The 13,862-nt window shown below is 39.6% G+C and overlaps 1 protein-coding gene across 2 annotated transcripts; it reads left to right on the top strand.

The window, feature by feature from the left end:
- The first annotated feature begins 3,102 nt into the window (after positions 1-3,102).
- Positions 3,103-12,989, top strand: LOC110507877 (LIM/homeobox protein Lhx1). Of its 2 annotated transcripts, XM_021588263.3 has the most exons (6): positions 3,103-3,727; positions 3,866-4,114; positions 6,241-6,464; positions 7,097-7,374; positions 9,381-9,546; positions 11,094-12,989. In XM_021588263.3, exons 2-6 carry the CDS (start codon positions 3,945-3,947, stop codon positions 11,471-11,473), a joined length of 1,218 nt encoding a protein of 405 aa, XP_021443938.1. In that variant the 5' UTR covers positions 3,103-3,727; positions 3,866-3,944; the 3' UTR covers positions 11,474-12,989. The 2 variants fall into 2 exon arrangements, with proteins under 2 accessions (XP_021443938.1, XP_021443937.1); XM_021588262.3 differs by having other exon boundaries at positions 3,103-4,114.
- Positions 12,990-13,862: the final 873 nt, after the last annotated feature.

Below are 13,862 nucleotides of genomic sequence, written 5' to 3'. Positions count from 1 at the left end.
GTTTAAGTTTGGCCAATGGGAATTTGTGATCTGTTTATTTTATCATTTCATTTAGGATACTATCAACACCCCAGGCCTTTTTGGGTTGGAGGGTTTGTATTTTGTCCTAAAGTTTAGTCAATGTAATTGGAGAATCCAGTGTGTTCTGGTAGTCTTTAATAGTTTATTCTAAGATTTGTATTTGACCATGTATATGTTTTTTGCTGTTTGTTCTTTGTTATAGAGACAAAAAGATTGCAGAAGTGGTTTATCCATACATCTCCATTTGGATAGATAGCTCGTTGTGTTGTTGTCTTTGTTGTTGTTGAGTTTTCCAATTTTCCCAGAAGTGGTTAGATTCTATGGATTCTTCAATTACATTAAGCTGATTTCTGATGTGTTGTTCCTTTTTTCCCATAGCGTATTTCTGTAATGTTTTAGTGATTCACCATAGTGAAGGCGTGTGCTCAGGTTTCCATGGTCTCTTATGTTATTGGTTGGATAGGTTTCTCAATTTCTTTCTTGGGTTTTTGCATTCTTCATCAAACCATTTGTCATTGTTGTTAATTTTCTTAGGTTGTCTGTTTAAAATCTTTAGATTTGGTAGGGAAGCTGAGAGGTCAAATATACTGTTTAGGTTTTCTACTAAGTTTACACGTTCACTATTAGAGTGAAACATTTTGTCCAGGAAATTGTCTAGAAGGGATGGAATTAGTTGTTGCCTTGTTATTTTTTTGGTATACTTCCACACTACTTTCCTTCCATCTATAGCATTTCTTAGTATTATTAAGTTCCTTTGGCTTTGATGCCTCATGATTGAGCATAGCGCTCTCTCAGTGAGTTATTGATGGAAATGTAACCAGATGCTTAGCATTTGAATTAAAATCTCTCATAGTCACACGTAGAGAGAGAGAGAGAGAAAGGGAGATACCAGGTTGCGGGGATGTTGTGTGTGTGTGAGAGAGAGAGATGCCAGGGCTCGAGGATGTTGTGTGTTTGTCTCTTATCTGTTATTCTTCCCCGGGGACAACACATGTCATTGAAAGGGTGCCGCAGTCAAAATAGGCACTCCCCAGACGCTCTGAGGCAGCTGTCACCGTGTTTTTATAGTATGGGGCCGGTCGCGGCCCTGTCCTGCCCGCACCTCCATTTTACAAGAGAAGTAGCCCATTTGCACGAGGAAGCGTGCTATTGATTCCAGATTTCAGACTGTAATGTTTGCACAAAAAATCTGCCGCTGCCCAAAAGTGTGTGTGTGTGTGTGTGTGTGTGTGTGTGTGTGTGTGTGTGTGTGTGTGTGTGTGTGTGTGTGTGTGTGTGTGTGTGTGTTTATGTGTGTGTGTTTATGTGTGTGTGTTTATGTGTGTGTGTGCGACGAGCGTGTGACCGCGTGTGAGTGCGTGTGAGAGTGAGAGAAGTGAGATAGTGATGATGTAAGATTAGGTGTCATGAAGAAATGTAATCTCATAGGTTAGGAGAGAGTGAGAGAGGAGGCCTTTAGGATGATGGCTCCCTGTTGTGGTGTCACCCCATGACAATTGCGAATGGCATCACTTTCCCTCCCAATGTCTGAAAGTATCCAATCAGTCACAAAGCATTTAGTGTCAACACTTCACAAATAAAACTATTACAACTTCTTTACTATTAATACTATATTTATTAAGCTATCATTTTACAGATGTTAATTTGTGAAAGCAAGAATTCAAAAGATTCAAAGAGGATTCATCTTCCATCGAGCTTTAAAGACAGGTCTATGAAGGATGATTTAAAAACAATTGCAAAACTAAGAAATGTGATGGCTGGATATATGAAGTCACCATGAACCTAACTAAAAACTCATCAATAGTAAGAACATTTAGACATTCCTAAAAAAAAATGTTTTGGTCCTGTAAAACACATGCATATTTATCTTTACTAGGTCTACATAAAGCATAATGTTTTCAATATGTCTACATAATGCATAGCCCCAACTACTTTGGAGTCTGCAAGCTTCTAGGTAAAGTTTTCTGCTCATCTTCTGGTAAGTGGATTGAAAGGCCTTAATTAAACATCCTAAGGTGTTGAAGCAATCAGCAACTGTCACAATGATCTAGCAACCTCTAAACTGTTGAGCCTCTTCGTCTTTCACATCACCCATGCTCCACAAAAGATCAAAGAGAGTGCAGCACTGCTGAGATGTATTGGTGGGCAACGTGGATTGAAATAGTGATTCAATTATGATCATGGCAAATAAATGATAACATGCATAAAAGGTAAGAAGAAGGCTATGAGCAGCTGTCAAGAAAAACATTTCAAGTAAAAGCATATGATGAAAAAAGTTAGAACAGCCACCAGGACATAGGCTATACCTCGGATTATTTCGAATTGTGAAACATAATTCCTGTTTTGGGTAAATACTGATTTCTAGCCCATGACAATTTAATTTCCCATAGGTAATTGAAACATAATTGCGAATGTGTCTCTAAACTATTATCTAAAACGTTTTAATCCTGAACCACCACATTCGTCTTGGCACATTGGAGAGGCTGTCCATTCTAATAAAAAACATTCTGTCAATTTAAGTCAGAAATCAGACCTATGAATTATCTCGTCATTGATAATTGAATAACCTATTGTATGGCATATACAACATATTCTAAAATTTAGTCAAAATTAGATTTTTCCACTAAAAAGAAAGAAAAAAGCAACAAAAGCATGCATTCCATCCCATTTTGTTATATATCTATAAGATAGACATGCTACTGTTTTTAAAACGAAGACTAGCTCTCTCTCGCCCACGGGGAGGATCCATGCAGGATCCGGAGAGAACGTTAAGATGCCCATATCTACCTTATCAAATGATTCTTCATGTCCATTCCCTCGCCGCAGACAATTGATAAGCGGATGATTGTGCTGTTTTTACCTCAACGGTCGTCGTCTTTCCCTCCGCATACATTCACTAACATATAACCATTTCTGGGAATATTTGACAATTGGTTTCTTTAGTTCCCCATAAATAGTACAGAATGCACCGGCTTGGCTTTGAAGGGATTGCTAATGGTTACTTGCATGGCACGCTGCTGATTGGCTTCTCCACTGCCTGACGTCACTAGCCTGTGAATAAGGCTGGCTCGTGTGCTTTCAGGAACATGCAGAGTACTAGAGACTGTACACGGAGGTGTCACACGCATCCTACCATCACTAGCATAATTTACCAAAAGAGAGCTCGAGGGGACAGCTAGCCAACAGAGCAGGAGGAAACCCACTTTTCCTTGAAATATTTTGGTGGTTAATTGTTTCGATTCTTATCGGGTGCTCAACAGTGGATAAGCGGTCATGTCAAAGAACATTGAATTATTTATAGGCACTCGCGTCTTGTTTTGTGACAGTATTGCCCCAAACCCATTTTGTTAGATGTGCGTCTTCAGCAGTGACTGGCACACATAGCTTTTTCGGCCAATGCTTCACTTTGACGACCACGGATGCTTGCTGATAGGCTATGGTGCTCGCAGTATAACCAATCTTCAGAGGTGGCTTGATCATTTTTGCCATTTGGTTGGCTTCATTTAAGCCGATGTGTGTTGGGTGTAAGGAAGAGGATCCAAAGGACTGATTTTCGAGGCGTCAAAGGCTTTGGCACTACCTCGCCCGGGAGGACGCATCCTGGCTAACGGTCGCCATCCCGAATTACATCCTGGCTAACGGTCTCCATCCTGTACTTGGATCCTATAAACCTCCATGCTGACCACTTCAGAGGAGCGAAGAAGAGGTAGGATAGCGACCAGGCTACCCATCGACTGTTTATGTGAACACATTGATCCAGGACCTCCGAGCGAATAAGGAACCAAATATTACATACAAAACATCCAATGATCCGTGTGTGTTGTTGATTTGTTTTCTGCTCAAGTCAGAGTGTGAGTGAGACGACCACAACCTCAGGAGACTGAACAGACCACGGTTGCAGAGTGGGTGCAATTCCAAAGACGATGGTCCACTGTGCCGGGTGCGAGAGGCCTATACTGGACAGGTTTCTCCTCAATGTTCTGGACAGAGCGTGGCACGTCAAGTGCGTACAGTGCTGCGAGTGTAAATGCAATTTAACAGAGAAATGCTTTTCTCGAGAGGGGAAACTATACTGCAAAAACGACTTCTTTAGGTAAGCTTGACCGGTGGGAGCTTGCTCCCTTTCATTCGTCCTTTACTACAGGAATTCTTATTTCAGATGTACAGTCTTGGATAAACATTTGCCATGTTTCTGTTTAGTAAACAATACTATCCTAATGTTCCCAGTCAAATGCACAATTTTCCCCGAAAAGACTCATAAGGATATATTTCAAATACAAAAGATTTTCCATATAATTTATAAACACAGTTATTTGTTTAGTGTAACAAAAACAACACAGATGTGCATTTCTAACTACTGAACTAATAAACTCAAAAGTAGAGCCTATAGCTAATTTTAAAATGAATGACATACGATAATTACACCTCATTCCTTCAAATTGTACTTTAGACAACTGTTAAGACAATACTTTTCTGCCTTTTTCTATCAAAACATTTACCATTATCATTTGCTTATACAAAATGATAGGCATACTCAAGATTAAATACTTTCATTAAACGTATTACATATAGCATTTATAATTACATGAACCACTCTAAATATCCGTTTTAAAAAAGTATAATATCGTTCAAATAGATAAATAATTCCTCCAGAATTTCTAATAAGTGCTAGGTGTGAAGGTGGATTTGGAGGTGGTGCTTCGGAAGCTTTGATTAGGACAGCCAGTAATTAAAGGCATGTTCATTTGTATTCTTATGCTAAAAAGGGGACAGCAACATTAAACGCGTGTGTACTCGTCCTCTGTATGGGGTATGAAAGAAATCACACGTTGTTTATAACGGCATAGAGGTGAAGAGGAGCGGCTAGAATCAATACTTCATCAGAATAATGTGGAGGAAGTGTGTCTCGGCCCAGTGGCAAAACTATCTGCCCAGTGGCAAAACTATCGGCCCAGTGGCAAAACTATCTGCCCAGGCTCCTGTGTTTGCACGGTTCCAGTGAGAAGGACGTGATACGTGGATTTAAATAATAAACCTTTTTAAAAGATCAAAAAAGCAGACAATGCAATCACAGACTTGCAGTCAGTGTACACCATCTCAATACACATTAGTTTATGTTACAATCAACAAACATAGGATCATTACACATTAAGGTAATAACTTGTATAGTGCAATCTATATTATGGTGTATAAGTCTTTATTTTCCCAAAACCCTACAGAACATTATTGCCTAATCGTGTTCAACATTTAGGCCTGTTGTTTTGTGCAATTACATGATGTATTCTTTGGTCATAATGATCAGCTAAATTGCGGAATGGACAACACAATATTTTTTTTTATCCATATAGGTCGTAATAGGCTTAAAATGCAATTCTAGGCAATTATCTTATTTACACAAAAATATATTTATAATGGAACTGATCATTTTGGATTGGGAAAAGTAAGACAAGTTTTCCGTTGACAATGAATGCAGAAATATAAAATAAGGACACGGCCTATTACAGTCAACCATAATAATAAAGAACAGGACCACATATGGCTATTATGGAATCATTCTCATCGTGAAACATTGTAATTGGGAGCCAGCAGGCCTATTCATACACTTAGAAAAAAGGGTTCCAAAATGATTCTTCGGCTGTCCCACAGGAGAACCCTTTCTGGTTCCAGGTAAAACCCTTTTTGGCTCCAGGTAGAACTCTTTTGGGTTCCATGTAGAACCGTTTGTGGAAAGGATTCTACATTGAACCCAAAACGGTTCAACCTGTAACCTAGATTGAAGAAGGGAAGGTTAAGACAACGAAGTAATTCCATACGGAAGTGTCCTGAAATAAACAAATTAATGTGACCAGCTCCATTGATAACTACTAGCGCCGTTTCTAAATAGCAACGCTTGTCCGGTGAATTGCAAAGAGTTATGGGGTATTAGAATCATCTTGTCTTAACCTGTATATTTTGAACATAGCCTGCAACCGAAACGGTTCTACATGGAACCAAAAAGTGTTATTCAAAGGGTTATCCTATAGGGACAACAGAATAACCTTTTTAGGCTTTAGATAACACATTTTCTTAACAGTGTTGACCAAGCTCTGACCTCTATTTAAAAAAATATGTATTTATTCACACTCTCAATATGCAATCGTTGTATATTAACATATATTGTTTGGTTTTGTGCCTAAACACATTTTAATAATCATGCATTATTCCTGTGTACCCTCGCAGGAGGTTCGGGACAAAGTGCGCGGGCTGTTCTCAGGGCATCTCGCCAAACGACTTGGTCCGGAGGGCAAGGAGCAAAGTGTTTCATCTCAACTGCTTCACCTGCATGATGTGTAACAAACAGCTGTCCACGGGAGAGGAGCTCTACATCATAGACGAAAACAAATTTGTCTGCAAAGAAGATTATCTAACCCATAGCAATGGGAAAGACACAAACCTTCTCTCAGGTAGGCCTGCCTATACGGCCAAATTGGCTTTATAATTTTGGGCGAATGGATACTAAATTGTGATGGATGTGACGTGTTCCACCCATCGTTTGATGTTGAATGATCGTGCATCAATTCAATGTTTTGTTGAAGAAAATGGCCGTAGTCTTGCATATATTGTAGGCCCGACGCCTAAATTATTTTATTTTATAGTAAAAACTGAAAAATGGATTTGCGCAATTGCATAGCCTATATTTTCACAAGATTGCTAGAGATTTATTTGGATTTGAGGTCTATTTCTGAGCCGAAATATCAAATTCTATTTGCATAGATGTTAATTACCGGCCTTTGGTTGTATGTCTATTGTAGACCCTTAAGCCTATTGATTTTATTGTAGGCCCATTTTATGACATTTAATTAATTGGTCGCTGAAGAGTAACTGATGGACAAATAGTGTTCATAAAAATAAGTGTAATCTGCATATGTTATTATTAGGCCTATAGTGCAATAAGCCAACATAAATGTCTAAAAAGGCAACAAAAAAAACACAAACAGGGCAATATTAATCATTCACATTCCTCATTTCATTGAACTTATAGGGTTACACATGGACTGTGTGTCTAAGCTTTTCGTGTCCTTTTTCGTTTTTACAGTAACAGCATGTAGCGATCCAAGTTTATCACCAGATTCTCAAGACCAGTTACAGGACGATGTAAAGGACACTGAAATAGCCAATTTGTCGGACAAAGAAACGGGTAGTAATGAGAACGATGGCGAAAACCTTGGCGGTAAACGACGTGGACCGCGAACCACCATCAAGGCAAAGCAACTGGAGACCCTGAAAGCGGCCTTCGCTGCCACCCCCAAACCCACAAGACACATCAGGGAGCAGCTCGCGCAGGAGACGGGGCTGAACATGAGAGTAATTCAGGTAATGGCAACGACAAATGCACTATAATGACGTAAATATAATTCCTGATACAGCTCATGTCTTATTGGAATGAGAGTGGATGAGGACGGTATATTGCAGAGGGAACGGGCGGCTGTGAGAGGAGGGCAGTTGGGAGACCCTCACCTTGTGCGCTTTCAGGGTTACGCACTTATTAAAACGTGTGACATAGCAGCTTATATTTTATGGAAAGTATCTCTCTGAGCGCCTGATCAACAAAAAAATGGCGGGGGCACGTGGTTGGCAATTGTTTCTCCATGTTGGGCACGGTGTCAACAGTTCGCCACAAACAGTGAGGCTTCATCACAATCACTCCGCTCCTTTCTCATCTGCCTTCCCGCTTAAAGATGGGGTTGCCTAGAAATTGCATGGTCACATTGAATTGAACGAGCGAAAAATTGGCTGCCATTGAGGTTTATTTGGAAAGCGTAATTTATATGGGTATTTTTGATTCTTGGCGTGCAGGCTGGGTAAACACGCCAACTGGACTGAGACTGGTGAGAGCAATGGGAGTCTTGGCAACGCTGTGCAATCACGTTTTGCGACCACATTTAGCCATGCTGCGAACATTTTCAGTCAAGTGTAAACGCATAAATCTGTTTCAGGAGAATTAAAAATGCCTCCTTATCCCCCAGTCTAGTCTAGGCTAAATCATTTGAAATAGGGTAAATCATTTGAAATAAGCATGCCTTATGTTGACATATAATAATAACAACAACAAACTCAATAATTATGAATAGTTTATTATCAATATTAGTGTTGTTGTTGTTGTTGTTGTTGCTGTCGTTATTATTATTATTGTTGTTATTATTACCAGTGGTATTTATTTGACATGTTTAATTTGGACAAATTGCTCAACATAATTAAAAACAGTAGGCCTGGATGGCTTTTTTGTCTGGTGGCATTATTTGTGGCCTATTTTCAAGAGTTTAAAATTAAGCTACTAAAAATGAGGCTACTGAAGATGAACCCCTGATTTTAAATAGTTTAGTTGCTCTCTGTATCGTGTCACCTAAGTTAGAAAAATAAATCGTATGTGCACACAAATAAGCGCATCAACGCAGCTGAGTCTCCCATGATGGTGCTAGTGCTGCGGGGACGCAGAAAACTATTAACAAAAGATTGAACGGCATATCAAGTTTTAAAAAAAATAAGGTTTATGGAGATTAATACAATGCCGAGGTTGGATATATAAGAGCGTCAGGGAAGAGCATAATTCGCACAAGGAATTCAAGGGTGTATATATAGATTACGAAATAATAACCTCGCGGAGCCGGTTAATAAATCGGTAACAACCCTCCATTAAGAAATTAATTAGAGATTTTTAAGGTTCCCGCTGCTGCCCCCTTCACTCGGGTTAAATGGAGGGTTAAAAGATCATTACACCGAGGTTAGATCTGTGAGTCTGGAGTGACGATAATTAGTAGTAATCTTGTCCTTGCATAAGACATCACTCCATCACGTAACCACGCACCGAACCTGACCATGAGGTGCAGCGCGAGCACGGGCACAAAAAGGGCACCCAGGTTATGAGTGGCCTAGCCCTAGGTGTTGCTTTGATGTTGATCACGGATCTATAAACAAAGCAATGATATTAAAACGGTAAAGGAGTAATAATTCTAAACAAAATGGCACCATACATAATGCTTATATTGTTGGAATAGATCTGATATCAAAGTTAGGCTACTTTTGATAAAGGCTACCAATCTGTAATGATACTTCAACAGAAAAAGTGTTTCGATCTGTAGTGAAGTAGTGTTTGTTTTTATTATACTTTTTATTTTACAATTTCGATTCTGCACATTTACATCATGTGTGTATTCAATGCTTTATCCTAATTAATATATTCAGATTTGTGGTCAAACGGCCATCTTTGGTGTGAGCCTCTCTTTGTCTCCAACTCTCCAGAAGTAATATGTGCACTTAAATTCTTCCAATCCATTTCATTTTCATTAACGTTGCTCTATGCTGACTTGTGTGCTCCGTAGGTATGGTTTCAGAACCGGCGGTCTAAAGAGCGACGCATGAAGCAATTGAGCGCCCTGGGCGCGAGACGGCACGCGTTCTTCCGGAGCCCGAGGAGAATGAGAACGCTAGTGGACCGGCTGGAACCCGGGGAATTAATTCCAAACGGTCCTTTCTCTTACTACGGAGGTAAGACGAGTGATGACACGGCTTGCGTGTCCCAGCGAGTTTATTGGTTTCACATGTTTTTCTGAAATGTCGAATAATTGTACGTGTCCATCAAGTGCTGTTTCCATTTGTCGCGCTGCCCCAGGACGCCTTTGATGACTATCATGGCTTATCAGTTGAGCACAACAGACATCACTGGAATATGACCTGCACGGAGAGGAGTGCTTTTAAATGTTTCGGTATGGATGGACATTATCTAGAGATGGATTAGTTAGGATGCTGTGCCAAATCTTCACGTGTTAAAAAAAAGTGATTTACAATGGGAGATAATTAACCATTACGCACGATTATGCATGTGCCAAAACACCACAAAAAGGTCTGAAGTGATTCTAAATTGAGTTTGTTCAATTACAATGTTTAAATAAGGTGTCTCTTTAAGTATTGTCTCAAATTATAAACTCCAATCATCTGACCCATGTGTCCAAACTAGAAAATAAAAATAAATCAAATAGTGCCAATGAAAAGAACAGTTACAGTAGTATGGAGAATCAATCTCCATATGGTGTCCATGTAAGCCAAACAGCGCGCAATAACAATTAATACAAGATGCCTGAATGAGTCATTAAATATGAATGAATAATCACTAGTACACTATTAATATTGTTCTCTGTATGTCAGGTATATTACGTCAACATTCAAACTGTATTAAGAGGGGAAGATGCTCATTACCAAATCCCCGCGGCCTTCTCTGGGATCCCTGTCTGGAACGGGTCTGTTAATAAGTAATACATCCATTTAATTTAGGTCAATGAGTTAGTTCGAGAGGGCTCCAAGCCATAGCGTTATCTCACTGACCGAATGTTCTTGACTTTTTCCCTGACAAGATGACATTCACATGCAAGAACGGTGCATTTGTAGGCCTACTCTTTCCCTAGGAAGTACTTGAACATTTGATTGTGACATGCATTTTGCGTTTCTTTGAGGAATATTTAGAATGTTGATGCTTGGAGAGGGTATTTGCATTTGAGAAATAAACTCACATTAAATTGTGAAGAATTTAGAAAAATGATTAATATACAAAGTCAATCGAATATGTTTATCTTCTTTTCAAAGGATACTGTTTTTGGGCAGTTCACAGATTTTTCACCTTGGGGATTGAACTAGCAACATTTCAATGTCCTCTGAATGTAATAATGTAGAATTCTCTTGATTGTAGTGTGCATCCTTATTTCAATTTTCCTATCATGTTTTGTGGATATCAATAGTGTATGGTGGACTCTGGTCCTTTGTGGTGTACAGTGGGTCTAATAGTATTCTGCAGAAATAAAGAAATGGATCTCAAAAGGTAAAATCTCTGATTAAATGGTCCCCATTTTAATTAATTATGCTGCTGCGTTGTTCTCCCCACCCAATTGCAGTTTTGATTTAAGTGTAACATGCTTTGACTAATGTGCCTCGGCGAGGGGTTCTCCTGATGCAACTTCAGGCTATGTATATTCAATGAATTCCTGAATATTTCTGAGATAATTTGTTCCCAGGCTAACCCAGATTTTTTTGTCGATCTGCAGATTATCAGAGCGAGTACTACGGACCAGGAGGGAACTACGACTTCTTTCCTCAGGGGCCTCCATCGTCGCAGGCACAGACCCCCATAGACCTCCCCTTCGTGCCCTCCTCAGGCCCCACAGGCACCCCTCTAGGTGGTATGGACCATCCCCTGCCCGGGCACCACCCCTCCAGTGAGGTGCAGCGCTATTCTGACATCATGTCCCACCACCCTGGGGACTCACCCAGCCCGGAGCCAGGCATCCCGGGGCCCATGCACAGCATCTCCTCTGAGGTGTACGGCCCCAGCCCACCCTTTACCTCACTATCCCTCAATGGCAGCGGATACGGCAACCACCTGTCCCATGCACCCTCGGAAATGAATGAGGGCACCGTCTGGTAGCTCTAAAGAACGGACTGTACCATCAAGAGATTCAATAGGGGATGACAGGAGAGTGGGCATGGGTATGGGCAGGGGTAGGGACACCAGTCAAATCATTTTTTGTCAATCATATTTAATTTTTTAATTTCCCCATATGATATTTTTTGCAGGGAAAAAAAATATGGCGAAAAACAAAACGTGGACAATGTGGTTGTAAACATTTACCTTGGTATTGTGTTGATGTTTCGATTGCTTCTTTCTCTAAACCCGAATAAAAAGATTGTCACACATAAAATACTGAGTGTGACTGTTGACCCTGTGGGCCCTTGGCTGCCCCAGGCCCCTGCTCTCCATGGCTGTGACCCTTCCTGACTCCTGTCAGTGGCCTAGCACAGCAACGCCCCTCCAAACACACGCCACTGGGAAAACAACTATTCTGAAAACAAGTAATATGTCCCACATCCACAAAAACATCATTAGCTACTGTCAAAGACTCAACAGCTTTACAGAAAAAGAAGGAAGGGTGGTTGGTCTGAACACTAACCTGCGCCGCTGGCATTAGAAGAAGGCTGAAAGGCGTCAGACTCTATTTATGGCACTAGACGTGTCCCTTGTATTTATTCAAAAGCTCCTCAGACCTCTTTGCCTCTCAAGGCTCTGCCATATTGACACTTAAACAACCTTTTTGACACTAAATATATTTCTGAAGGCCAGGGGAAATACATTTTTTTTCGCTCCATCTGGACAGTTTCCTTTTTTTGGTTAAAAAATCCAACCACCAAATCTGAAGAAGTTGGCCTTCAAAGGGAAAACAAAAGGCAAAGTTATATTTAAATTGAACAGAACTTGAAATGTTGCTAAATGAAGTCTACCTTCTAAAAATCGTTTAATGGGGGTCTGAAAGGGACTAGAACAGTCAACTGTTTACGTAATATATTTAATTCAGGAGTTAAAAGTGTCAAACCATGTTTTAGAATCTCTTGATCCAGATAAAATGTTCCAAGCAACTAACCAAACTTTTGTATTGATTTTATTTATATTGTATGAAGACAAACACGTTTGCTGGGGTTGTGGTTCACTGTGCTAGTTTGTACAAGATGTTGTTTACAAAAACAAAAAAACATAAAAAAAACACACAAGTAGACAGTTACCAAATAAAAAATAGCACAAATACTGTAAAAGTGCTTTGCACCATCATCTGCAGAACGTGTTGAGTTACAAAATGCTGAGGAGTCATTTACTTCTTCATTTTGTAGTCTGCTGAAAAACATTCATAAAGTTGTTAATATAACATACTTAGACAGGTTTTTATTTTTGTGTCTTCAAAGGAAATCCAAACGATTAAATTAATTGTCGAATATGCAGCTAGCGGCTGCTACTTTCTTTAAATATCAAACCCTCATGGTATGTCTGTTATTGTTCTAATAAACCTAAGCTTATGTGACCTCCAGTGCATATTAGACCATTCACTGTATAAATACAACATGTTGAAAACAATTGTGAGTTTTTAATAAAACTAGAAAATATACAATTTGAATGATAACACATTTTCTTTGGACAGATCATCTCTTACCTTAGCTGCATTTTATATATTTAATATTTAAAAATGATAAAACTTAAGTGTGGGTTATTTCTCTTATATGTTCTTTTCAATTTAGTATGAGGGAACTGTTTATGTGTCTCTTTACTGAAGTCAATTGAACAGGTTTAGGATAATAAACGATTCAGTATAGTATTTACTAATTGCAAGCAGTTTGATCTGATTTGCACATCCCATACAGTGAATGGAAATGTCAACTGCTGTTTTTGCCCCACACACACACACACACACACACACACACACACACACACACACACACACACACACACACACACACACACACACACACACACACACACACACACACACACATACATACACACACACACATACACACAGTAATAACCACATAGCAACTGGATGCCGTGCTGACTAGCACTGTAATCACACCATAACAGTAATGCCATGCAATGTGTTGCTATATATGGCGGTGCTCGTCACACACCAATCAGAAGGGACATTTTCTCCAGTATCACAGCAGAGCATGGAACATTGTGCTTGCAATTTTGTGTCTCTCTCTGTTTGTAAGAACAATTCATATATGCATTACTGCAGAGATTCGAATAACAAGGAAATCTTGCTGCCTTGAGTTATCCCAGTAATAGAAATGGTTGACAACGTTACAGCAGCCAACACAACGGGAACTTCTTCAGTAATTCCACAGAATTCATTGATAAATTATGCTGAAATCATTTCTTTTCCCACAGTCCTGCCAATGGTTTTGACCTCTTGGAAATTATTCAATTTCTTGGGGTCATGGAAGAAGTGTGATGATGAAGAAACTATGAATCTGGGTCTCTTGCAGTTTTA

Source organism: Oncorhynchus mykiss, chromosome 27 (assembly GCF_057628025.1).
Source record: "Oncorhynchus mykiss isolate SJ-2025 chromosome 27, ASM5762802v1, whole genome shotgun sequence".
Taxonomy (NCBI): Eukaryota; Metazoa; Chordata; class Actinopteri; order Salmoniformes; family Salmonidae; genus Oncorhynchus; species Oncorhynchus mykiss.
This window is presented reverse-complemented; position numbering and strand designations above follow the sequence as displayed.

Excerpts from the sequence above, each read along its gene's own strand:
- LOC110507877 (XM_021588263.3), top strand. The coding sequence starts at position 3,945 with ATGGTCCACTGTGCCGGGTGCGAGAGGCCTATACTGGACAGGTTTCTC. Across the intron at positions 6,465-7,096 it reads AGACACAAACCTTCTCTCAG|TAACAGCATGTAGCGATCCA; the intron begins GTAGGCCTGCCT and ends TCGTTTTTACAG. Across the intron at positions 7,375-9,380 it reads TGAACATGAGAGTAATTCAG|GTATGGTTTCAGAACCGGCG; the intron begins GTAATGGCAACG and ends TGTGCTCCGTAG.